Source organism: Seriola lalandi, unplaced genomic scaffold (genome assembly GCF_002814215.2).
Source record: "Seriola lalandi dorsalis isolate HSWRI2012SDOR001 ecotype SW California unplaced genomic scaffold, Sedor1 jcf7180002054829, whole genome shotgun sequence".
Taxonomy (NCBI): domain Eukaryota; kingdom Metazoa; phylum Chordata; class Actinopteri; order Carangiformes; family Carangidae; genus Seriola; species Seriola lalandi.
In genome coordinates this window covers 71,335-99,119 of record NW_019525382.1, presented here as the reverse complement: position 1 = coordinate 99,119, position 27,785 = coordinate 71,335, and the positions used below count along the sequence as shown (strand labels likewise).

The following is a 27,785-nucleotide window of genomic DNA, read 5'->3' as shown; positions in this document are numbered from 1 at the left end:
ACTCTCCACAAAAAAATGTCTCAATTGCACACACATAGATCCTCCTGAGGCACCGTGTTTGTTTCATTTTCTGCTGATTTACCTAAAACAGACAGCGGCTGCTGCTGTGAATGTTTAATTTAAGAGCTCATGTTCCCCTCTCTACGATGTGTGGTTGGGAGCATGGACAGGCTTGACAAGGGGGGTCCGGTGGTGGGGTTGGTGGGAAGGGAGGGGGGGAGAGGGGGGGGTGGCTTATGGAGACCCGCAGGTCTCTGGGTGCAGTCATTAAGATGGCTCCTTGGTTTGGAGATGAGAAAGCATGCTCTGCACTCTGGACTCATTGAAGATGCTCCCCTGCCTACTTGGAGCATCCATTATTTATGAGTTTTTACAAATTCCAACTGACATTTTCATCAGTTGTGGATGTCTGTTTCTGATTTGGCTACGCTGGGTGTGTCTGTCCTCCCCCTGACAAAATGAAAATATTGGTTAAATACAACTGCATGGTATTATAAACAAGAATTTTACAGTTGGGTGCAGGGCTCGTATTACTTTTACATCTGTGCTTACTTTTTTGATTTTTCGACAGTGTTTTCAGAGAAGGAAATGTATGAAGGGTTACTGTTCATCTTAAACATTGACATGTTAGGTGGTGAATAGGTGGTGAAGAACAGGCTATTAATCATCCCTGCTTTGAAAGTCATATTGTCGATAACACTGCATTCAGTTAGTCTACTTCTTTTTTTTGTTTGTTTTTTTCGACCCGCACTGAGACTGTGCAGTTGAGTCTAATCACATTCAGCAAATCGAGTGTTGATTTTTGTCCATTCAGTCACTAGTTTGTTAAAAAAAAAAAAAAAATCTACTTAATGATTACTCAGTGTTGTAATTGATTCTACTGAAGAAAAAACAGTAAAATCCACATCAATAATGACTACCAATACCATGTACAATGTACAGACTGTACCCTGCACACAAATGATGAGCCCAGGTTTATCAGGAAGCATTGTCGCTCTGCTGCCTGCCACCCCAACCTCCTTCGTCTATGGATGAGCCAGTATTGATCCGACTGCTGCCCTGTGCTTTGGTGTTCAGCCTCGGGCATCAAGCAGCCTTACTTCGCCCTTCATCACTCACCTCACATTAGACTCTGAGCTTGATATGCACTGTTAGGCTCTGGCATAAATTGAAAACTTGTCAAATGCCAGTTAACGTGAACTTTACTAGAAGACCGCCCACTTGCTGTCAATCTTGCATTGGGTGCTGGAGGTTGATTCAACAATGCCATGACTTCTATTATATATTTTTGTTTTAAAGGTTTGTATTTGGAAATTCTTAATTGTTACCATTGTCAGCAGAACCTTGATAATAGATGCAGATTCAATTCATGTTCTTTGTTTTCTCTCTCTTCTTTCACCACTTCTGATCTTGTGGGAAGATAGATAGATAACAGGCAAAGTGAATTTTTTGTCACCTTTTTTTCCCCCTTGGAAGTATTGACTTGCTGAGCAGCTCCAATACAGCCATTGTTCAACCCACACAGTGGTTGTCTTACCCAGCAGATACCTTGTCTTCCATAGCTGGTAGTACTATGGAGTTCATGGATGACAAATACACTGTACTGACACCATTCCCCTGACTTTAGAAGGCTTCTGTGCTTTAAAGTGATTTTAAAGATTTAAAGAGACTTTTTTTTGACATAACAAGGTGCATGTTACTCAACAGTGGTGGAGATCTCCCCACTTACTGGTGGCTTGCCAGAGACAAAATAACAGCAGCAAAAATAACCATGCTAACAGTATCATTTTTCGGCCACAATGAAAAACTGACAAAAAAAACGTATAACCCTAACCCATCCAAATACACAGTGAGATGTTTTTCATGTAATTATGATGTTATGTCAGGGCAACACTGAGGATGCATTACAGCCCATTCATATATCACCCTGTGCTGAAAATTGCTCGTTTTGTCCTGCTGTCCCCAGCTGGGTACTAAATGAGTAAGGATACACACAAAATAACATATTATACCTTAAAATGTTTTGTTTTAAAGGATTGTGCCAAAATAAGCGGGAACCACTTCACCAGTGTAAAGTAGATGCTGAGCCATCCGTGGTATAGTTTGGGGGTGTGAAGAGTTTCAGATGGCTGCTTTAAATGGAACGGGAACGCCTCTCAGCAATTTAGTCAGCGTTAAGTTGGACTGCGACAGTGACCATGGTGCGGAATCTAAAGAGGCAAAACTGGGGCTTGTGGTGTGGGTTGCAGCTGCCTCAGGACCCAGGATCAGGCACTATAATGATATCAAAGATAGGTCTAGCCCACACAAAATCTCTGCACCCACACCTTCTTCCTGTTGGCCCCCCCCCCAACCAAAAAGCACAGAATCTCGATAATCAAATGCTTGCGTGATCAATTTATTAGGTGAGAGGTAAAAACAGTGATTCAGTGGGGTGGGTTCAGGTCTTGTGAGGTTGAGGTTGACGGTGAGAGTCAGCCTTTCCCCTGTTACTTTTACAAATCCTGGCCTCTCTGAAGCAGAGTCACAGATCCGAGCAGATGCTGATGGGATGTTCCCCAAAGATCTTCCCTGGGGCCCATATTCTCCTTTTTCATAGCTATGTTAAAGTCTGTGATGTTCATTTATAGGAGCCTCTGTTACAGGGTTATTGCAGCCCCTGGCAAAGCACCCAGCCTCTTTAGAGTCCTCAGTAGCTTACAGAAACTGTTGCTGTCCCAAGAGAGGGACGGCAGACTAAATAATCCAGTCAAGTTTCCCATCACAGTGACAATGTGAGAGCAGCTGTTTGCATCTGAACACCTGCCAGCAATTGTCCATGGCGCTCTGAAGCAGAGAAGGAAAGAAAGGAGGCATGGATGGAGGGAAAGATGAAAGGAAAGTTTTCTCTCTGCTTGATTCAGTCCTCTTAAGGGTTTTGATATTGATCTCACCAACAGACCTGCAGATGTATGTGCAGAGACACGTGCACAAACACTTTACATCCATCTGTGAACACACATGTACACGTAGCAGAGACACACACTGACGCACACTTAATTAAAGCTGAATCTTTTGTTCTTGTCATAGGTATGGAATGCAGTACACTCAAGGATGTATGCTATTTGATTTAAGTTGCAAATGTATTGCTTTATTTGTTTTGCAGCATTTAATGTAGCACTTCCCAGTAAAAAAAAAAAAAACAGCTTAGCAATGTAAACAAACATTGATGTTAAAGACAGTTTGCAAGTAAAGACAGTTCAATGAAAACTCTTACATTAAGGCCTGTCTGTAGAAGAGTGTTTTAAATCAGGCTGTACATCATTTCCTTAGGCATCTGGTTGAAGTTGCTCAGGACCTTGATGGAAAGCATTCAGTCTTTAGTAAAAGCAGTGCTGGCCAAATCTTTTGCTGAGTCTGCTTGACACTGGGCAGGACTCTCAACTCAGTCATGTAAATGTCACTGTTTGCACAAAAGGCATTGTTAAGAGTGTATCTATCTCTGTTTCTTTGTATGTATTTCCATAAATATACTATATACTGTAGATATAAATAGTGAAGTAGACCACATGTTTGTAGCGTGTGTGCGTGTGCGTGTGTGTGTGTGTGTGTGTGTGTGTCTGACTGAGTGTGTGTGTGTGTGTGTCTGAGTATGTGTGTGTGTGATGGTCCTGTTCCTTGTTGGTTCCTGAGCTCGCAGCACTAGGTCACAGCTCAAGGCAGCTGGTGGTCCTGTCAGATTGAAAATGTTCTGGTTTTATGTGATGGAATCTGAAGCTGCCATCCTGCCTCATTTCATGCTGCTGGCTGCACAGTTTACTGTACGTCTCTCAACTTTAGCACAAATTAACACACAGATCTCAGAAAGTATTATGACCGTTTCACTTTTTCACATTGTTCTTTGTTGAGGGTAAAAGAAGATTAATTTGGTTCAGGCTTAAGGCTGTTGAAAAAGTGAACGTTTCTGAGTGTATTCAGAAAACCAGCTTGTGTGTATGTTTGTACTGACATCTGACATCTGCAGACAGAAACCTGGTTTGTTACTCAAGTATTTAGTTTTAGATATAGGATCAGAATTAAGACAAGGTTATGTTGAGGTTGTGGGTCAGTACAATACTATCAAAGAAGTATTTTAAGTTTAAGTGGGGGGTCTGTTAAGTTTAAATGTGTGTGTGTGTGTGTGTGTGTGTGTGTGTGTGTGTGTGTGTGTGTGTGTGTGTGTGTGTGTGTGTTTGTGTGTGTGTGTTTGTTTCACTCTGTGTGAACTTTAAAAGAGAAACATTGTGTGAGGTGTGTTATTGGCAATGGAAACCATTTATGGGAAAAAAGCTTAACTACTTTAAATGTCTCTTGTTATAAGGTCGCCAATTTGCGAGACATTAATAAATAAGCAAGTAATGACAGTGTGTGGGTGTCCTGATTCCAATAGCTTGTTTTTCTCTGCCAGAGCAACTTATCACAAACAACTTCATTTCTGAGTGCAAGACAGTCTGATAGTCTAATAGTCTGCAGTCTTTCCCAGGAAGAGGTGATGAGAGAAATGATTAATTTTACGTTTCCTGCCGAAATAACAAGAATTTCTTTGGAATGAATAGAAGCAGAATTTGCAGGTTTTGCTGATTCATAAGTTTAACACTAAGTATAAGCAACTGTCCAGGGACTGATAAATGAATATAGAACTTAAGTTCCTTGGCAAATGAAAGATGACTTCATGCAGCGACCAGTTTTTTCCTCCTCCTCTTACTTTTAAGTTAATTGTGTCAAAGTTTTTCATTATTGTCTTTCCAAAAAAAGGCATTGAAGTCAAACCAAAATTATAAGTCTTCTTTTGGATTTTTTCATTGCAAGACATTCTCTTTACCCAGGACTCTGTAGCTGATGAACAGTGTCGTGACATTCAGGTTGTCATGTTATTACAGACGCCACAGACCTCTTTCTTTGTCGCTCCCATAAAGCACTCTTTGTGACACTGTCGAAGCAAAGGTCAAGATTCCACGTGCACTCAGGCATTTACCTTCGCCACTTGGCTGAGGTCTGGCAAGATTAATTCTTTGTGTCTTGTTATCTCTCTATGTGCCAGGTTCATCTTTCTTACAATGGACCCAAGCAAACAGGAGAAAAGTGTGTGCCTGAAAGTGTGTGTGTTTGTGTGTGTGTGTGTTTTTAAAAGACATTGGTGCAACCGTTTTAACAGGGCGACTGTTTGAATTAGATGTTCTAACCCCCCGCTTGCTAAATGGATTTCTGAAGTGGCTGTAGTTGGAGGCTTTCAATCGGATGCAACCTTGAGTCCTTTTTTATGTGAGCTCTGTAGGATTTAAGTGCCGGTATAACATGAGCACGACTGAATGCATGCTCCTCATTTTTTGAAATTGAAAAATCTCCGAAGGCTCTCCCCATTGTGCAGGCAATTAATGGAATGCTGGCAGCGAGGTTCAGGTGCTTAAAAGTTGTATTTTTTCTCTCTCTCTCGCTCTCTTTTTAATGACTAATAAAGGATAATCATCGTGGAAAAAAACATCATAATGCTGTAGGCTTCCTCTTTATGCACAATGATGTATAATGCATGCTTTGAAATGAAACAGCAGCGGCCTTCGAACCATTCCATCTCCAAACCTTAGTGTATTTGTTTTGCATGCCACAGTGAGGCTTTTGCATAACAATAGTGAGTTTTCCCGTTAACAATGCTTGCCTATTAATTTGATCTTTACATTTTTAAAGTTTGTCCATCAGGCCGCCAAACAATGGGTCCCCCAGTCGCTGTTTGGTGTAAGTGATTAGAAAGTTGGCTAATTGCCTCTCTGAAGAGTTGTGCTGCTTCTTTTTAGCCTCCTTGTTCTTCTGCTGTGAACCTCAACCAGTTGTAACACCAAAACAGATGAATAAAGCATTTCATTCATCAATAAAATTAAGTACAACGTTTTTCTCTTCATTTTGGAGATTATTTCCTTTTCATTTTTAGACAAACATTTTTATGTAACAAGTATCTTAATATATATGAGGCAAAATATAAATAAAATGGCAGCAAAAGTGAATTTATTTTGTTGTTGCTTGGAAAAAGATTTTAATATGGACTTGAATTAAGACTGCATTTAGAGTAAACGATGTCTTTTAACATTAATATCTGTTAAAGTCACTGATTGGAGTGGTAGATGATCGTTACTGATGAATCCACCAAAGACAAGTTTTGCCACCATGTGGCGCTGGGTGGGTGTTCATTTTACTTAGACCGGCTGTGCTTTTCTCAGGCCTCTCGAGCCTGCGGGCCTGCCTGAAACTGGACTGAATACCAAACTGGCTTATTCCAGCATTCAGTTGCACCTTTTCTTGCAATCTTGGAACACTTCCAAAAGCTTTTGTTTTTTCTTCTGCCCTCAGTCTCTTTCTCTTTGACTGTGCTTTGACAATGTAGGGAAATGTACAAACACATCTCAGTAAACACGAGTGATGTGGTTCCAGAGTTTAAAAGCTTCAACACTGGCAGACACAACTTGGGGCTGTTTGTGTGACGGAAAAGAAAACTTGTTTAGAAACTGACAGCACTGCATCTCTGTGTGTGCGTGTGCGTGTGTGTGTGTGTCAAAAAAAAAAAACTGTTTATGTGTGTTTATGTTGCTTTTGGCAAGTTATTCATTTGTGTTTTTTTCTTTTTTCTTGCTCTCTGTGTGGTTATCTTTTGAGTTGGTCGGTTTGGAGCTGATGTCCACCTTCGGGGATGCACATAGCATGCATTTCTGAGTATTTTCACCTGAGGCTGCACTTGTTAGAGTCTGTGGATAAATGTATATACATTATTTATACAAATTCAGGGCGAGTGAAAGCAGGTTTAACACATTTACAGACAGGAGGCCAGGCACTGCAAGCCAAGCTCCAAGTGAGGATTGCAACGCTGTGCGCTGGGGATCGAGCTGGCCGCTTGCCTGGCTATGACCAGCATCCTTAATGCTGCACGAGAGCACCGCTAACATTATCATCACCACCTCAGCCGTCGAATGATCCCTAATATCATGTGCCTCATGGAAAAAAAAATTAAAATAGATTGTCATAAGTTTGGTGTATATTTAAAAGAGACACTTATGTAACCCATTCACTATCATTGCTGGATTTTCTTATTCTGAAAATCTGAAAATGTAGAAAAGTTGTAGCCCACTGTACACATTATAGTACAGACGCAATGTCAGCAGTTTTTGCTGCACAGCGATTCTACCAGTCGACGTGTGCAGAGGATCTTAGAATCACAGTATTCTTACACTAAAACAGACAACTGATTAACAACTTGTTTATTTTATAAGGCATGTAAATGCCAGCATGTATGTGTTTTAAACAAACATGAGAAGAGCGAGAGAGAGAGAGAGGCTGGTCATGGGCTACAGGGAGTTGTGGGTTGATCATACAAAAGGAAAATGGCTGTGGTGCCGATCAGTCTAATTTCATCTCGTCTTCTGTAATGTAAGATACCAGAAAATAATGAAAAACCATTCTTCATTTTTCAGCATGTATTTGCACGGAACTGTAGCTGTTAAGTGGGTAAAGGTCTTCAGATCATTCTTGAACTTCATGCCAAAAATCACATTGCAATAGCAGAAGTGTTTCAACAAATAATTAGATTTAAGTGTAATTTGTATGAACACCAAAGTTTTAGCTGTTGAAGCCTGTGGGATGAATGGAGTCAAAGTTGAGAAGTTGTGATATAGAATAGTTTTCAATACATGTTTCAAGATCTTAAGTGAGGTTATCTCACTCACTCAACAATAATAGAGGGTTTAATTTAATACATTATATATAATTGTTGCTAATAGTTGTGATTTTAAAAGACTTGTTGCAAATATTGTAACTGAAGTTGTTTGACAGCTAAGCTGAAAAAAAAGATGAAAGCTGCGCAGCCATGAGAGTTCAAGGCAGTAAAGGTCAATGCAATACAATACTAAAACGAAGACGACTTGTATCTTAAAAAAACATTGATCAGAGAGAAAAAAACCTCCACCACTTAATTAATGGAGAGAATGTTTGTATGTTTGAAAAATGTATTTTTAAACACAGTAAAGGGATTCCACCAATTTCAGGATTTTTAAAAAGGAAGTTTTTTGAAGATGGTTGGAGTTGTAACCAAATTCGGTGACAGAATGTTCTTCAGTAAAACCTGTAAAGACACATTACAAATACAGTTCGCTGTGATTCATCTTCCTCCTCATACGAAGAGGGAAATGTTCCGTCCATCGTCTCCTAGATATACCAGTGTATTTTATGACCATATTCTTTTGTCATTACAGTGTAAATAAATATGTTTTTGCTAAAATGACTTGACACTTACCACTTACCCATCACCTTCTTCTGCCCAGGAGCCTCCTCCCTCAGAAGTGGATGCTTTGTCAGGTGGCTGTAGTCTTCACATCCCCATGGAGCTGGAGTTTGCAACTTCCTGTTTCCCTCGCAGCCCTGCGCCTCAGAAAAGCTACGGCCTTGTCTACGTTGACTGACCTGGTTGGTGTGATGGTGATTGTAGTTTCATATTGTGATTCTTTTTATTATTATTTTTAATCAGAGTTGGTGAAATGTTTTTCTTTTTATTATAAGCTCTTTCTTAGCTTTTTCTTTTTCTTAAATCTTCAAGTTTCTGTCACCTGTGATCATTGTCGTGACACAGGAATATTTAGTATGTCTATGTCCACGAGTGTTGCGTTCCTTAATACTGGTTGTAAGTATTATCTGTGATCTCGGACTCAGTCTGCCTTTAACACTTATTTTAAGATGCGCGGGATAATAATGTAAGCTAAATGCTACAAATATGGTTTTAATCTAAATTTAAGTTCTGAGTTCTCCATAATTTTTTCAGTGTTAAATTTGTATTTTTTACATGTAAATACTATCTTTCATGCCTTTTCTTGCCATAAATGTGCTTGTCAAAGCATTATGTTGTACAGTAAAGTGTGTGGTAGTACTGCAATTTGTTACATGCACTGAGTAGTGGGTGGTGTCCTCATAACCTATTAGTGCAAGGTACTTATCATGTAACTGCAGTGTTCCTGGTTTGATGCAGGAAAGGATTTTTGTTTCATGTCATCCCCTCTCTCCTTATTTTTCCTACTGTCACCCTACTGTCAAACTATCAAATAAAGGCCAGACTGGCATGAAATAATTAGTAGAAAAAGAACAGCGGAGTTATAATTCTGTATATAGTTTGTGACTCTTCCCATGGACTTTGTACAGAAGAGAACATACTGTATCTGCAGTGATTTAAAGAAAAAATACAATGAAATCCCTTTTCCTGACATTTCTAATCCTTTGCTGACCACGACTAGACAAAACATGTTTAAAGAACAATGCCCCGAAAACACAAATACAGTTGGAGAAACAGAAATTAATCTTTCATTCCCACATGGTGTGGTACTATAATGTTTTACTGGGATGTTTGAGTAGCTATTCATTGTTTTCCCACAGAAAAAAAAGACCTGGACAGCTTTAGTGTGCAGAGGAAGCGAGAATCTGGTGTTATAAGCATAATAATTATTTATTGAAATATGAGGAAAATTTCAATTAGCCTCAGAGAGACACTCCCAGGACCAGGTAGTGAATTGATGGGGGCAGTCAGAATGTCAGCGGGAGGGGCAAAGACAAGCAGACAAGCAGAAAGGAAAACAGCATACTGATGAATTGTGTATCCATGTGTTGACAAAGTACATGAGCATGTGAATGCACAAAGGTAGCCATTGTTTAAGTCCTTTTTTAAAGCATTTATCCTGGATAAGAGTCCGTCTTGAGAGTTACTCTTAATCTATAGATTTGTATGTTGTAAAACAAACAGCTGGATGTCAGATCATACCATGTAACTTCCGACTGCTGAAGTGACAGAAAACTGTTTCTCTAAGCTTGTAGTAAAGGAGCAGGGCTTAAGATGTGTTATAACAAACATGCAGTAAAAATAAGGACATCTGCAATGACAACATTAGTCACTAATGCCTGCATGTGGTGTTCACCTGTAAGCTTATAGTAAGTCCAGGCAGCTGCACAGCCTAAACACATAGAAAGTGGGTGATAAAAGATTGTCTGATCAGTAGACGCAGGTAATGAGGACATCAGATAGTGAAGCGCGGGATCAGAATCAGCTTACAGACAGGGGATTTAAGTGAATCTTCTGTACATTAAACATGCCGTTGAAAGACTTTTGATCATTCTATTCATAATCTACAAAATCCAAAGGTAAACAAAGAAACACCACAGGTTGCTGTGGGAGGCAAGTGTTGGGGACACTTTGAAAAAACAGTAACAACTATTGTACATGTGAAGAACTCCACATGAGGATAATTTAGGCTGCCGTGTTTTAAGAAAAAGAAAAAAAAGTTTTGTTCATTTTGGACACAATACTAGAGGTCAGAGCTCACAGGGGAAAGATGCAGTCTTTGGTATAAGAGCAAACCGGACAGAACAATGATGCAGGTTGAAATTCAATAAGAAAAACTGATGTGGCACAAACATCTTTCACACCTACTCACTTAAATACAATACTCTTTTCAATGTACAGACTTGCATAAACAGTTAAAAGACAAAGAAATTTGTGGCGTATTTTCTTTTTTTTCTTTTTTTTTTGAAAGTTCATTACTTTTGCTGCAGACCTGCATCTCGGAGCTACTCGTGGAAACAAAACAAGAACATGCTACAGTAAACAAATTTATTCTGGCGCGGACACCTCACGTCATGTAACACAAAGATGGAAACCCAAAGACGCAATAAATTATCTTCATTATTAAGCGTAACCAGTGACATACTGTACATCAAAAAGGTAAAAGCACTGTAAAAAAAAAAAAAAAAAGTCTACAAAAAGGTTGAACGTGAAATGGATCCCTTACACAGCAACATTTAAGAAACAAATGTTTGAATGCCAGCAGACACAGATAAAAATTAATATTTTAAGTGTGATTCCTTTTTGATTTTAGTGTCTCACGACATAATTTAAGTACTGCTCAAAACAAATAAAAAATAAAACACTGTACACACATCAAAGAAAGCAAACCAGAAGGATCTTTTTTTTTTTTTTTCATTTAGTTGATTTCATTTTTTAGGAAATCATTGCTTTGCAATTTATGCTTCATCACAGTTCTCTCCCATATGACCACATGAATGTAAACACCTGTTGAATTATTCTTTTTTAAATTTTTTACAACATTAATACTTTATATATATATTTGTACATATTTTCATTCACATCTGCACGGTTAGCTAGCATGGTAATGAAATAAGGCAAGACTCACATAACTGTGACATCACAAATCTTTTTTTTTTTTCTTTTATAATACTGATTATTAAGGTATTTGTAATTTCCTTCTTCTGTTCTGCAGCAGGCTTTGGTCTTTCCGAACAAAGGCAGGGTCCATCCTTCTCCGTCTCCAGAATCACACTTTGTTTTGTTCCAGTTTTAATGAAATCATGAAAAGGGAGGGTGTTTTTTTTTGCAGGAAAAAGGGGCTATAAATACAGTTGTTTCAGCTGACATTATGAACTGAATTTATTTAACACTGGTCTTTCTGAGGTACATAGTTTAAGATGATCTGGGGAGGTGAAATAAGAAAGGGGAACCACAAGGTGACCATGACTAGCAAATGACTTCCATTACAAGAGCAAAAAAAAAAGACATTGTGTTTTTCTCCTTATTGGCCTATTTATCATTTTGTTCATTAAAGAATGTTCAGTTTTTAGACCTATTTTTTTTAACTAATTTCTCCCTTTTCAGTCAGGTCAAGCTGCCGTGGCAAAAAGAAACAAACGTGATGGTAGGTAAGAGTCTCTGGCCCAGTTTGTCTTTACAGTACCAACGACAGCTAAAAGCCGGTTAAAGTGAGAGAGCACGCCGGAGGATTAGTGACCCAAATCAGACACTGCTCCAGTCACAAAGCTGTCTGAAAGATGGGCGGTGTTGCTCAGCTTCCTTTCTCAGCACAAAAAGCCTCTCAATGTCACCAGTGCTAAAACACTCAAGGGTTGTTAAATCTTTAAGTTGCAGCCTGCCAGTCTTGATAGTCTGTGCCCGTGCAGACGATTAGATACCATCTCGTAGTGTCAAATGCAGCGTTTTTTTCAAGTGTTCTTTTTTCCTTTCAATAGTGTCTTTTTCTGTGTGGTTGAGGAGAAGCGGCTTTTCTTTCAGACTTTTTTTTTTTTTTTGGGGGTGTTTTTTTTTGTTTGTTTGTTTTTTCTAGAATAAAGGGATGCTGTTTTTCTGCACATTATCAGTCTCTGCGGTGCACGCGTGTTTGTCCAGATCTGTACTTCAAGTTGTAACTTGAACATCAGTGTGAGTTCAATATAAACAAGTGTTTCTAACACACACTGCTCTCCGTCCTCCGGGTCATCACATAACCAAGTCTGAGATGGAGGTTCATTATTTGGATGTAAGGATGTCCGCACAGCTGCATTATGGGTAGCACAGTCCTCTTCTAAGCTCTCTTGGCGTGTAGCATTTCAATGAGCAGGTTGTTGCAGGGAACGTCGCCATTCAGGTGTTTGTAGTAAAGGTATTCTTCGGCCTGCAGGCTGATGGCTCGGATCTCAGGCAGCCGGAGGAGCAGCTGACCGAACTTGTCTGTTTGCTGTGGGTAGTTGCACATGACGTAGTCCAGCAGTGCTGCGTTGACCTGCTCCTGGACGCTTTCTACAAGGTGGAAGTTCTCCAGATTCTTCACGTCTACAGGAAGAAGCGAGAGAAAGGTTAGATGAGTTGACATTTTAACAATCTCTGTGGGGAATGTGGGGAAAGTACAAAGACAGGTAATGACAATCAAAACAATGTCTAAATAGTTGAAAAAATAGAAACCCCCAGTTCTTGCTAGACACTAGAATTTAAGACAAGGATTTATAGTGTTACAGGATTCTAAATGTGGAGACAAATCAAGGGGTCAAGTGATTTATATTACACTGAAACCGAGTAATTAACATTCTCATTTATCAGGGGACAGTGTTACAAGTTGAATTCTTTGGTTGGGGCTCATTTTCACTTTTAAAGAGGACTTCAAAATGCACCGCATGACGAAATATTCCTCCCTCCTCTTTTTTTTTCCTCTGAATCGTCTCTTGAGACTGTGATGTAGGGGGAATCAGGTAAAGGCGAAAAAAGGTTCTCCCCCTGAGAGACTCATTCCCCAGGAGTCAATGAATTATGTAGGGCAGAGTTACACTCATATTAGCGCCACATTTACTCCTTTAACCTAACACCTTCCCCATCCTCATAACAAAACACAACGTGTTGTTATTATTACTTAAAAGGGCCAAAGATAATTTTTTAAAGCATCAATCTCATGAAAAACAGTCGAAACTCAAACTGAAGAAGCAATAAAAGTGCAGGAATTCCTCTTGGCGGGAAGTCTTTTTGTCCACTATTAATTCTTTGTGCAAAATGCATTTGCATCTTTCCAAAATCCTACCTTTCTGCGCAGCTATAAGCACTTTTCCTTGACAATAATAAGCTCACTGGGGGTTTAAGCAGATTATTGCAAGACAAGGCAAAAATTTGCTAAATGGATAATGGTGAACCAGAGCACCATGTGTACTTGTCATGATTATGAAGCGCAGGGCTGCAGAATATTTAATCAGATAGTAGCTCTGTGTGAGTGTGTGTGTGCATGTGTGTGTGTGTGTGTATGTGTATGTGTGATCTTTTATTAATTTGTTTGACCCCAGGTTGAGTGTGCTTGCAATGGACTAATGTGGAGCGACAGAGTCCCTGTGTCTAGTTCTCTCACACACAGACACTAATCCATGGAAAAACACACAATATTTATTTCTCTTTTAAACAGCACCCCCGTCCTACACACACACACACACGCACACACACACACACACACACAGACAGTCTCTCATACACACATACACCCCATCCACCCACCCAGAACATTAGGAGGAAGGAGGGGGAGATAAATCAGCAGCTAATGAGGTCTAGAGAATGAGAAGCAGGTCCTTCAAGGCACTTCCATCTATGATGCACTCTACCATGCTATTACAATCCGTTTGCATGTGTGTGTGTGTGTGTGTGTGTGTGTGTGTGTGTGTGTGTGTGTGTGTGTGTGTGTGTGTGTGCGTGCGTGTGCGTATGAGAGCTGGCGTGTAGCGTGTGCATGCTCACCCTGACCTCTGGGTGACACGGCGGGGGGCTAAATAAGGCCAAGAGGAGGGCAGGAAAAGGGAGAGGGGGTGTGTCCTGTGACAAAGGAGCCTCCAAACAAACATGACATGTGCTTTTTCCTGCTGCCACTCAGCTGTCTGACCCCCTATCAGACTCCTGAACCAGCTTTCACACCAACAACCCCACTGAGAAGCATTAATATTGCCTTACATAAGCTAACCCAGTCAAGCGTGGGCTTTAAGCTTTAACACACAGACATCCTACGCAGGTCAATAAGGGGGAGATAAGAAGAGGCTAGTTTTTATCTGCATATGAAACAAATGAAACATAGCAAAGACATGGAAAGTTTCTGGCTTGCTCAGAAAAGTTGCTGAAAATTGTGACGACTGTTTTTGCATGTCTTGCAGATGAGTCCATATCCCTCCACTGCACCTCACCTCTAATTTTTCAAATATATTTAGATTTGTCATATTTATTAAGTGTCCAACTACAGTATATTTTCTGTAAATACTGTGTCAAAAATAAGTTTTTACTTCTTCCTACTCCCTTTCGAGCTTGTCGGCAAGAAAGCTACTTTTCCTTTTTTCTTTTGTTGAGGATTATCATTTACCTTTCCTGCATTATGTTTTCTGTTTGTTACTATTGGTTGTATATATTCTTGCACGTTTGTTCGAATAAATTTCATTCATTCATTCATTCATTCAAAGCATAACATTCTGGCTGCTTTGTAGTGCTGGGTGTTCAGCCTAAGTACCTTCTGTGCACTGATTTAAGAGGGTGCAAAGCAAAGTCTCGAGTGTTCAGAGTTGGCATTTAATGCTTATTCAGGTCAATTCTTCAGATTTATTCCCGCTTTAGACTATAGACTATATTTGATCTAGGCAAACCTGCATATAATTTGTTAAATGAAAAATAACAATAGGGTCATAATATGTTTATATTCCCCATTGTAAGGAATCCTCAAGTTATCATCTGTTGCCAATGCTCAGCTTGACCTAAAAAGAGTGAAATTTAACTGTATTGAGTGTAAATATGTAAATCCTGAGTTGTAGAATTTTAAACTACAAATAAACTTCAGGAAAAAAAAAAAAAAAAGATATGACCTCAGTGGTATCTACACCCCTAGCTATGACTAATAAATTACTTTTTGGAATACAATATCTGTTTGAGAGCGGAATAATTTCTACCATAAAGTCATTATAGTCTTGTTGAGAGCCACACTGTCCAACTACATTTAGTATATTGAAAAGTGGACATAGATTACAGGGCAAAAGCTTCAAATTCAAGGCCAAAGAGAAATATGAACATTGATTAGATTGTGTTGGGGGAATAAAGTTTTGAATTTGAAACAGCAAAATTCTGTCTTGCGCAGAATCTATTATAGATAGTGAGGTTGTGCAAAGGTGGGTTTGCAAATATACTTTTTGGGCATGAAAAATATTTAGTGTGTAATTATTTTTGATATGAAGTAATATGAGTAAGGACAAGTGTTTTCTGCAGTACAGACACCGTCGATAACAAACATCTCATGCTGCTTAATAATCAGTTGAGGGATGTGAGAGCTTCCTCCTGATTTTGATTTGGTTAAATGTGCAGATACATGACAAGGTGAGGCCCAGATCACAGCAAAAACATGTGAGGTGTTGCCATGGTTTCTCAGAAAGATTTGTCTGTGTTTGTGTGTGTCTGCGTGAGTGTGTTTGCATGTGGAGGGGAGTTTGATGGGTGTATGTGTGGATGATGGGGGGGAAACTACAGAGAATTAGTACCCAATGTCTCTGTCAAGCTAATTAGGGGAAAGTGAGGCAAAAAGACAGCATTTTAATTGCTAATTATTACCACAGCCCCTTTTGAAAAAATAATGAATCAGGGCTTCCAAAGAAAGAAAAAAGAAAAAGCACAAATGACAATAGCTTGAAATCTACTCCTGACTGCAAAAGCCAGCAGACAAGTGAAGAACCGGACAAAAACACACTCAGGTGGTTGAAGAGGATTTTTTCTTAATTTTGTGGCTAATCAAATCAGACAAGTAGACTGGTTAAGATTTACTGATTATTCGAAGGCAGGAGACGAGTGTGGAGGGAGAAAATAGAGTGGGAAATAAAAAAGAACAAACAAAATAAGCAATTGATTAATGATTCCCAGACAGTGTCAGGTTGGAGTATTAAGTGTGATAAGCGCTCTCTCCTCTTCCTTCAATGCCCCCCATCCCCCCTCCTCCTCCTCTCTCTCTCTCACTCTCTCTCGCTCTCTCTTACTCTCTACATCTCATCGTTCAGTCACTGTGGGACTAATTATCAACTTTTTTTCACATAAAACAGCCACAGTTCGTTGCAGCGCCGCGTCCGAATACTCAAATGGAAACCCCGAGGTCCCACGGAATACATTGTTTCATTTGACGGGCGATCATGCTGAAGCCAGCGACCTAATGCAAAAGTACACACACGCACACACGCGCATACACACACACACACACATGCATACAGATTCATTCTCTCTTTCACAGAACCCCTGAAATCACCGCTGTGCTTTTTAATTAGACTAGATCTGCTCTGTGCCGTGAGAGTGTGTGTGTCTGCATATGTTTTTACTCTCTTTGACCACCCCTTACAATCAACCTGCTCCAGGGACATACACACACACAGACATGCACACACACACACACGCACACAGCATTTCGACTAAGCAAATATACTCACTGTTATTTTACTCTGATCTCAGTGATGCCTTACAGAGTGGACACAGAGTTATGAGAAAAAAACTCAAAACATCATTTGGTGTCAAAGTTCACTGGCCATTGCGAAAGCAAGCAGGCATCACTTTGTTTATGGCTGTAAGAAGCCAAAGAGGTGGAAAAACACTGCACTGTACAGTAAGGCAGCCTAGTTCTGTAAGACCTGCTGCTTCTATTTATCCACACACAGTGTAAACCTACGTCTGTTTAAAAAACAGTCAAAAATTTAAAATGCAGAAAAATAATTCATACACAAATTGTTTCTTATTTGTCATATGGAGAGTTTAGTTTTATTTGTGAGGATTTAGCCACACAGGTAACACTTAATCCCCCTTGTTTAGCATTTCTAAGTATAAACATGTATTCACATGAGCATGTAATAAATTGTTAACAACACACTATTATGTAGCTGTAAGCCAATCGAAGTGTTCATTAATGTATTTGTCAACAACTGTAATTCCTTTTCTGGACACCCATTACTGGAAGTAGGTGTATAAACAGACAATGAATGAACAATATAGTAAAACACAGCTGTAATAATGTAAAATATGTCATCATAGGAGACCTTGTAATTGTTGGTGGTGGGTTAAAGTTAAAGTGTCTCCATCCTGTAAAACAACCTTTTGGATAAAGTAGTGGTATGTTTTTGGGTTTTAAGTTTTTAGGTAAGTTTTGCTATTTCCGCGTGAACACCAGTTTCGAGTCATGTCTTCTTAATATAAGACACTGGTCTAAGGCGAATGGTTATACATGGCAAAATAACACCATGTTTTCTCACCATTACAGTTTTACTGCCTAAATCAATGAAAGCTCTCAGTCACATGCTGCCAATTCACTCTGCCTTTCAAACTTCACAGCACATGTTTCCTGCCGGGTCCAAAAACAACACATAAAACTCCTGGGTCATAAACGGTTATTGAGTCAAGTGCTGTCAGTAAACTTGGCCAATTAAACGTGAGTGAAAGACAAACTGGTCACTTCCTGTATAGGCGGGAACCAGGCCCTCGCCTCTTCCAATAGGGACTTTCACGGGCATTTATACGAGCCTATCAAAGCTGAAGCACCTTTTACTACAGCAGCGGAGCTTCAAAGACCACAGAGTTGAACCCGCATCCAGGCCAAGTCCTCTTTATTGCACCCTACTGGATTGTTATCAAGTCGACACTGTCCACCGCTATTTTACTCCTTATTAATCTGACTCGCGGCTTGGCTCCAATCAGTGACAGGGGCGTTGAAAGAAGAGAACCCAATAACCTTTAACTAAGAAAGGACCAAGTGAGGACAAAGGACTTACAGCCTACAACAAGCAACATGTAGAAATACGTGTTCAATGGGAGAACGTGTCTGTGTGTCTGTGTATGTGAGTGTTAAAAAAACAGGGCAGCAAAGGCAATCAAAGCAAATAAGGTTCATGGGGCAAGGGCCAATGGCCGTCTGGTTAATGATATCACTTAAGTAGGCTGTTATCTAAGTTATGGTGCACTGTCCTGATATGTAAGCTGGGCTTTGTATTAGCGAAAAGCAACATGCTGCCTTTTTTACCCCCCATTTTACCCTCACAGCACCATAAAGTCATGAAGTACACAAACACACACATATTGCGGCTACACACCTGAGCTCCCATCAACACACTCCACTGACAGCATTTCACGTGGAAGTGTGTGTTTTAGTTGGGTTTTATTCCCCCTCTACAGGAGGCTCCACTTCCCCATTAGAGTAACAGTCCTCGTTTCCCCACTCCCTGGAGCTCTCAGCTTCCTTGTTTTCCTCCAAGTCCCATTTGGGGAATTCCCTTTCTCCGATATGATGCCTCCACGTTAAAGGCGAGTAAAAAGATGGGGGTAAAACTGGAGTTCTATGCTTCTGAACATCTAATGGGGGTTCTTTGCGACTTGGTACACCAAAGGCTAACAGAATAACAAGCATCATAACTATCCTATGACAGGATACAAGAAGAGCAAGGCAGGGACATACTCAACAAAAAAAAAGAACCTACAGTAGAATGATGTGTTGTCAAAACACGTTTAAGGCAGAAGGGTTTATTTAAAGGGTGGTGTTGCATCCATTTGTACATACAAAAAGTGACAGAAATAGCTGTGCAAATTATGAAAAAAAGAGAGCTAGAGAGAAAAGTTCAAACCCTGCTCACTTTCTCATCTGGACAATTACTGCGTGCAGTGGGTGGGCTTGTCAGATTGTGAGTTTCATAAAGTCACAGAAGTTGTCGAACACAGGCCCCTTTATTCTGACATGGGAAAGGTGTGTGGTTTCAGATGCTGTTCAAGGCTATGGAGAAGATGAGGTTAGGTCAGGGTTGAATGCTTACCCCAGTCATTTTCATTCTTTTTTGCAATTATTGTTTTCACATGACAAAAGTTTTCATTTTTATTATGAATTATTGTTAAATGTCATTGCATGCTTTGCGTAATGCCTTTATTATAATAGTAATTTGAATCTTAGTTCTGTATCTAATGGAGTGAAAGAATCTCAGGAAGTATCCTTTGCCTTTTTGGCTCATATATTAAAGGGCTCATTAAGCCCTGAACAGTGACCCTTCATCTTGAAAAGTGACCCTTTACTTCACCAGCATACAGTAACATACTGTAGTTACATGCCCTCAAGCTAACATAGAGCCCATGTCCAGAGGCCAAATATCCTCTGGGCTAACAATGCATAATAATACCTGTCTCACACTTCCTGAAAGCAGGCCACCAATGGGGACAGGCTACTGTCAGCATGTCAGAATAAAGCATGAAGGCTCAATTTGCCCGCCAACTCAACAAATCCTCCCTTCAGCCACTCAGGGGGCTAGAATTAAGCAGGTGCAGTCCAGTTGGGGATATATTAAGTCAAAGCTCAACCTCTGCGGACAACTATTGCTATTTGTTGTTAAGCTAAACAGGTAGCGGCTGGTTCAGTTCTGTCGCCCAAGGACGGGTCGGCGGGCTCGGTGGGGCGATGGCGAGAGGTCGAGAGATATTGAGAGGAAAGGAAAAGTGCCTTAGGTCTGATAAAATAAACAAGAGAAAAGGCGCTCCAAGCAGGAAGGAGACAAGCCTCTCTCATTGCTTATGCTGGCTGGAAGGTGTTGTGGATTTATCCTGAGGTGAAGTGGAAAACAAATTTACATCATGTATCAGTTGGTCTTGTCTGTGGCTGCGTTATTATGTGGACTTTGAGGTCTTCAACAGATGGGCAGAGTCACAGAAGTTAATATCGGTAGCAAGTTCAGATTTTCTGACATGGAATGGCACGTATTGCTTGTTTGTTTTTCGTTGGTTTAACACAAGATGTGTGAGTTATAATCTCAAAATTTGTAATAAATTAATTTATTAAATGTCATTTATCAAGCAAAATAGCTAAATGTTTTCTTGTTCCAGCTTCTCACATCAGGATTAGCTGCTTTTCTGTTTTATATGGTTTCAAATATCTGAATATCTTTCGCTTTTGAACAGTTCATTGGATAAAATAAGTAATTTAAGGATGTAAACTTGGACATGTTCTAGACTAAATGATTTATCAGTTAGTTGAAATTATAATCACTAGATTCATCGATAATGAAAATAAGATAAACTAAATCTAATGGATTGGAAGTAAGTCAGACTGCATATTCTGTGGTGTGAGATAACCCAGTTACCTGGCAGTTTGATTTTAAAAAAATGTAAACATGTTTTAACTCAGAACAACAAAAAGTTTTTGCTTGCTATTTCAGTGATTTCTTTTTTTCATTCTCTATTGTGGCTTAAAATATTTTTGTCAGCTGGCCTCATTTGCTACCTTTCATTTCTGACAACAGTGGACTCGCTGGGATTAAAATCATATTGCTGGGGAGAAAAAATCACATTGTCTCAGCATTATGAAAATCCATTTGCCAGAGGGATACTGAGAGACTTGAATCAGCAATGAAGCTAGTGCTTAGTCCTCTGTGGTCCCTCTAGTCCTCCGCCCTCCTCTTCATATTGCCCCCTTCTTTAGCCCCCCTGGAGGCGGAACCAAGTGCCTTTCAATGAGTCGACCTCGGACAACGTGGTGCACCCACAGGTCCCTGCTCTCTCACCTTCTTAATACCGTCTGGATTGCACGAACAGTTAACCCCCTCCCTCTCCCAGTCATGCAGCCATATGCGGCTAATGACACTAACACATGACTGACAGGCACATATCTAATGGACAACGCTCCAGACAAAAAAGTCACTGTGTTTGGTCCAATCTGTGGAAATGATCTATGGAGCAGTGAAATGGGCAAATGGAAATTCGAATGAATTAGAAATCAATATGGCTGTACCTGGGAGGTGACTCTTCAGGCTCCTCTAGACTTCACCTCTCACTTCTTTGTAGCTGTCAGCAACAGTAGAAGCGGGCGCAGCATATAACGTGCGTGTGTTGGTGCCGTGTCTGTCTGTCTGTATCTACGCATGCATGTGAACCTCGTTTACATTCAGTGCACTTTTGAACCCCTTGGCTAATTACACAGGGTTTGTTTGGTGGTGGTGGAGGGAGGGCGTGGGGAATGAAGGGGCATGTCAACCTTTCTTGTTTATGATAAAGTGACAGAAAATCATTGGGGGGTCAAGTACATCCCTCCAACCCTCCACTGCCCTGAAAACTCCTGCAGCAGTACAGAAGGTGCCTGTTGTGGGAAGCCTCCCCTTTAATGAGACCATTAAAGGGCCCGTCTCCCCGTCAATAGATTTCTCTCATTCTTTCTCTGACAAATTTGAATTAATAATTCAGTGCCAAGCGCCTGGGGATGTATATTTTCAGCATGAAAGACAGTTAATCCATAGCGTCATTTTTCCCCCCTCCCTCTCTCTCTCACTCCTTTCTCTCTCCTGCACTCTCTCCCTTCTCCTTTGGCTCATTCTCATTTGATGATTGGAGCCAGCAGGTAGAGTGCTGACTAAAAAGAGAGTGTGCCGCATGTTTTCCACACCTTCTTTTAACTTCTTTGTTCTCTGTGTGATTTTCGTCCCTTGTCATGTGACAAGTGGAGTCAACTTAAGTGCAAATTGGGGCTTAATTTATTCAAAAGTATTGGATGGCGATGGTTGCTCTCTCCTCCCCCTCAGGGCTAATGTAAAATGACATGTTTGCACACTGCCTCTCAAAGCTGGACTTGATTTAGAGAGCTGGGCTTTTCTACTGCGCTGAATGTTAGGACTTTCAAATGCACAATACAAGGAAATTAGAGGAAATGAGCAATTTTGAGGATAAACCACGAAAACGTTTGTTTAATGAAAAGATGTTGTGGAGTGTGTTTGTCTGTGGTTGTGGGTGTCTGTTTGTGTTCTGCACATACCGTGGTTTGAGAGTTTCACCAGTTTTATTGAAAGAATTTTAAGAGACAAAATAGGCCTGTTACAGTGTGTGCGCTCGCATCCTCCATTACGCATTTGGAGCAATTTCTGACTGTAAAAGTAAAATTCCAAAAACAACAGAATATGAAAAGAAAGACCAAGTAAAAATCCTGGACTTTTACTTTCCTGAGGATTCATGGGATTGTAATTTGACCAGTTAGTAAAGAAACTGCCAAACAAAACCAGTTGAAACAGCTTAGAAAATCGCCTGTTTATTCTCCTTTATGACATCTGTTTGTCTACGGAAAGTACTGCTGTAATGCTTCATTTTAAGATTGCTATGTTCGTTGTCTGTATGTCAGGCAGGAACTTCTCATTACTGAGCACTGTAAGAATTTACAGGCTAACAGTGTAATGTCAACAGTAGCTATGGATATCAGTGCCAGGTGGCACTAACGTACAAATTTATGCACTAAGGCAGCTTGCACAGGCCCAGAGTTGGCATGACAAATGGTTGATAGCACCCTGGAATATTCCTTAAATTACATTGCTTTATTTACTAATGACATATGGGTGTGTACTTTAGCTTTGTGTGTGTGAAGAGAAGGCTGACTGATTCATTCCCTCCTGTGTTTCAACATGTGTTGGCTCCCTGACCCTTGTTTCCAACATTTGCCAGCAGCTCTGAAGGTTGCCATTGCACTATGATGGTTTTGTTAAGTGCGCTACAAGGAATAGCTATGCTCAAGGTGTCTGTGTGTGCGTGTGTGTGTGTGTGTGTGTGTGTGTGTGTGTGTGTGTGCGTGTGTGTGTGTGTGTGTGTAAGACAGTGGACTCACAGGGCTTTGTTGCTTAAAATATCCTCTAGGACAAGAATGAAGAGACAAGAAAGGAGCTGTGATATGGTTCAGGAGTGGGGGTGTGGGGTCACAGGGTGGGTGGGGGCTCAATGCAGAGAGAGAGAGAGAGAGAGAGAGAGAGAGGGGTGGGGGAACAAGAGACAGCGAGCCAGAGCACCTGTTGGATCATCTGTGCTTTAAAACGTTTAATCACTGTCTCTGGTTACGCACACACACGCCACAGCATGCACACACATCACCTTAAAGCTCCACTGTTCTCTTCCCTGCCAGAGGTATCTTGTAACCACATTGTCCAAAGACACATACACACACACACACATACACACACACACACACGCACAGAGGCTCAAAGAGCAAAGGGAAGAGGGTGTATAATCTTATAGCAGCCACCTGACCTACCATATAGCTTACCACCACCATAGTTGAAACACATGCCTCTGCACTGTACACATTTCACACAGGAACACAATGGCTGACAATCCACATGCCGGGCAGTACTGTGATGCCACGGGCTCCATTTGTGATATCAGGGTGGTAGGTGAATGTAGAGGATTATTTTTACTTCTACTCTAATCGTCAGTATTTTTTCCTGTGGAGGCTCACGCTCGCAAGGGTACAAAGTCAGTCAGATACCAGTGACAAATAACGAGTTTCTTTCCATTTGCCATTTGACAAAAATAGACAGTGTTTTTCAGACTTTGTTTCCAGACATTTTTCAACATTTTTGAACAACAAAGCGATGAATTAAGTCTTTTCATATAGCTTTGTCCGTCACCACCATCTTTTATCTTGCCCAAGCATTACAGCTCTGATTTTACTCCACACCTGTGTCTTTTACAATTTCCATGTAGTAATTGCCAATGTCCAATGATTAACACTAATGACACATCATGAGCTGAAGCTGCCATAAATGTCTTATCATAAAAGTTTGTCTTTGCTGTGGACATGACAGTAACGGCAATAATACTGTAGCTCCTACTGAGACACAGATTGAAGAAGTGAAGTGCTGCCATTCACATTTACAACTTTACAAATGATTGACAAGGAGGATGTGTAAAGCGGGTTGCATCTGATTACATTTATATTTTTGAACATTTGACCCAAGGTACACCTAAAGACTCAGGGGCCACAACATCACCCTTTGGCCTAGATCCTATGGTGTGTGTGTGTTTACACCAGTGCCTATCTATGTGTGTGAATGTGCGTTACATCACTATATATAGCTGTACATGTGTGTTTGCTTCCCAGAGCACATAGAAGAAAAAAAAAAGAGTGATCACTGGTTGAGACGGCTCCATAGGGAGGGTTGTGTAACTCTTTGCTGCTGTTTGTATGTAATGTTTAAGTAAGGTCGAGGCAGGCGGTCTGATCAATACGCTGCATGAGTGTGGCAGTTGTTCTTTTCCTGCTGTCATGCACCGCTGCAAAAAAAAAAAAAAATCTGCAGTTTTCATCTTGCAGCGGTGTTGTAAATCTGTAGCTTGCGAGTGAAACATTGATGCGTTTTCGATCGCAAGAATCAGCTCAAATTTGTTGGACACCTCGTCTTTCTTCGTTTACCATGTTCTTGAGATGATGCTTTTTGAGTCAAGAAAATGATTGCAATGGTTGAAATGCTTGTTAACATATTAATTAATTAATAGACAGTATCATCCCACATAAGCTAACTTAAAATATAGTTTGTACAGACACTTTGACGCCATTTGGGTCTGGTAACAGTGAAGTTATGTGACATTGACCAAAAGTAAATAAGTTGTCTAAAGAAATTATTAGAATGCATGAAATCACAGCCAGGGACTTGATGATCTCCAGTCAACAAATCATTCAAATCAAGAGTGGGATTTTCTGCAGCACTCCAATGTATGCACAATTTCTTCTCCGGATCTGTTTTCCTCGACTAATGTGAGCTTGTTCTCCGTAGGGCCCCGGATAGCCCAGGCCTGTCCTCCCTACCCCAACCAGACATCCCTCAGCCTTTAATTGGAGAGGAGTAGCTACCTAGCTAGCGCAGCACTGGGACCCGATCTGTGGCCACTGAGAATGCATTAGCATTAGCATTGCAGCGGACTGACCTGTACATAATGATAACCTCAAGCTCTGGCCACTGGGAGCAGCCCCTGTTCACACACACACACACACACACACTCCACGCACACACATGCACACAGATACACACTCCCTGCCCCTGTCTTCCACACGCAGTCACGAAAACAAGCAAGTGTAATGCAGCCCCAGCGGTGGGCTGCTCCACTATCTGGGGGGGGGGGGGGGGGGGGGGGATCAGTTGCCGCCGTTCGGCTGAAAAGTGTGTGTAATGAACTTGAGTTCCATTGATCGGGACTGAGAGTACAGAACCGGGGGCTGTTTGTCCCAGAAGGGCTGCCGTACTGCTGCTCGGTAGCCCCTCATAAATGTTTGAGAGGCCTCAGCCGCTCTAGATCCACGCTACCTGGGTTTAGATTCTCTGTTACAACACATACAGACACACACACACACACACACACACACACACACACACACACACAAACACATCCAGGTTGATGCTGATGATGGATGGATGGCCGGTCGGTCGGTGCTGGTGGTTGAGGGGATCGATCGTTATTTGATGACATTTAGGTGGTGTGTTGCATGTGTGTGTTTTTGTGGACACTGGACGTGTTCAAAGAGATTTGAGAGAAGTGCAGATGTTTGCCACTTTGTATTTGTGGGAAAATCTATTCAGCGTGAGAATTTCAGATAAAAACTTCCCTGCCTGTCTTACATTCTCCCTTTTAAGTCTCTGTCCAGGCGCAGAGGCTGATGTTTGGAAGCGTGTGCTAATTTGTTTGGCGAGCTATACCTTCCTATGCTGTACCCCTAAGCTCCAAGGCCCTCAACTGGCCCCTGTAAGCCCCCATATGTTCCACACATGATTGATATTACTGCAGATATCACTTAGAAAACACCTGACGTGCGAGGCGGACCATCCGCGCCTCCTTTTGACTGCTAAGTATCAGCTGACGGGAGGTCCTCTGCGTTATGCAGCCGGTAATAAAAGTTGAGCATTGATTTTCTGTAGCTGCTTGTAACTGTTAATGTTGAGACATCAATAGCCAAAGCAAAGCGCTGGTGCCTTAATAGGAGACCGAGAACGTGGAGGGTGCGAGCAGAGGCTGACTCTAAATCACAGAATCTATCCCTGCCGATCGATAGGACAGTAACTGCAAGTGTCCCTCTGCTTTCCTAATGTTTTATAATAAACTGACAGCCTGTAATAAGGCCAAGGGAGAGGGAGAATGAGAGGGAGGGAGGAGAGATGGAGGGCAACAGTTTCTCCATAGCTTACCCGTCTTAAATCACCCCACATGGGAGTGGAGCAGAGAGGGAGGTAGAGGGGAGGAAAAGTTTTTTTTTTTTTTTTAACAAAAAAAAAAAAAAAAACTTTTACAGAAGCATTTGTCTGGTTGTACTCACTGCTCGGGTAGTTAGTGAGTGTATTGATGGAGGGGAGCAGGAGTTTAGAGGGTATGTCCTGTATTGCTTGAGCTGTGCCAGTGAGTAAAAGTGTATTAAATCCTACTGCCACCATGCAGCCGTCACCATATTCAGGCAGTGCAGAGCTGGGCCGCACGTGTTATGACTCTTACTGGGTGTGGGCTGTGTTGAAATTCACAGAGATTACTACTCTTGCAACACTTCTAGTAAATGGTGAGAGAATTTGCTGCTGCTGTATCACTCTGTTGTGTTAAAGTTGCATGCTTTGGATCAATTTTGCTTGTGTACTGATAGTGCTTGTTCAAACCAAAAAAAAAATGTTGTTACTCCATTTTTTTGTTTGTCTCAGCTTCCATTTTTTTTAAAAATAGGATGATCGTCACCTACATGTACTGTATACTTTACATGAATTGCCATGATTCTCAAGTCTTTGGAGACCTGGAGATTAAATACCACATATCTGTATTTTTAAATGTGAAACATGCAGATCCTGCTGTTTATTCTTTCTATACTGTGGTTTACAGGAGTATTTAATCCCCATTAATATGTTTAATTAGGTTACCATCCTGACTAGCTGGCTCTGCTCTCTCTCTCTCTATCTAGCGGGTCCCCACTGAAGAACAACAATAATGTGGCTTTTTTTTTGTCTTATCACCATATTTATCACTTAATACTGAGGTCTATCCATTTACAAATCCCCCTCCAAACAAACCCCCCTATTGTGCTGCTTTACTCTTTGATAATTGGCCTTGTTTGAAACAAGATAAAGACCAGTGTCCACATAATCACCATATAAATCCTGGTAAGATAATACCTAAAAAGAGAAGAAAAGAGGGCAAGCTTGTAACTGTAAATTAGAAAGATACTTTGGAGATAATCTGGAGAATGTCGAAATCCATAAGGAAACTGTGAGGTATCTCAGGCAATAACACCGAGGCTCAAGGGACACTCAGGTCAGGGGTGAGCGTCAGTGATCCTCAATATCCCTGCCGCCGCCACAACTCACCACAACTGCTGCTTAATGACAACAGCCTGCAGCATTGCCAGGTAATAGTGGCAGGCTGGAGACCTGGAGCATTTATTGCTTGATAAAGTCTGAAAGCCTTTTAGGCAGCCTCATTACATGGAATTCCCTACAAAGTGGCAGCCAGCATCAGAAGGCGACTGCTCGCCATGTTATTTTTCTTAGGCTAAAATGGACAGAAAATAGGCGGAAGTATTAGGTTCATTGCTTTAGGGCACACTCTCACCTACTCCTGATGAGATGAAAGAAAATGAAAGAAAAGTCAGGAAATTCAAACATGATTAGCTGGGTTTGGCTCTGTCGGAGAC

At 40.9% G+C, this 27,785-nt stretch overlaps 2 protein-coding genes across 3 annotated transcripts in view; one reads left to right on the top strand and one right to left on the bottom strand.

The window, feature by feature from the left end:
* Positions 1–9,130, top strand: part of LOC111669994 (adhesion G protein-coupled receptor D2) — an 86,733-nt gene extending 77,603 nt beyond the window's left edge. For both annotated transcript variants that reach the window (XM_023426521.2, XM_023426520.2), the window contains one exon: positions 8,319–9,130. In XM_023426521.2, the coding sequence (XP_023282289.1) occupies positions 8,319–8,362 (44 nt within the window). In that variant the 3' untranslated portion in view covers positions 8,363–9,130. The remainder of the gene's footprint in view (positions 1–8,318) is intronic.
* Positions 9,131–10,631: 1,501 nt separating this feature from the next.
* Positions 10,632–27,785, bottom strand: part of nr5a2 (nuclear receptor subfamily 5, group A, member 2) — a 69,340-nt gene continuing 52,186 nt past the window's right edge. The window contains exon 7 of the mRNA XM_023426522.2: positions 10,632–12,655. Within this exon, the coding sequence (XP_023282290.1) occupies positions 12,408–12,655 (248 nt within the window). The 3' untranslated portion in view covers positions 10,632–12,407. The remainder of the gene's footprint in view (positions 12,656–27,785) is intronic.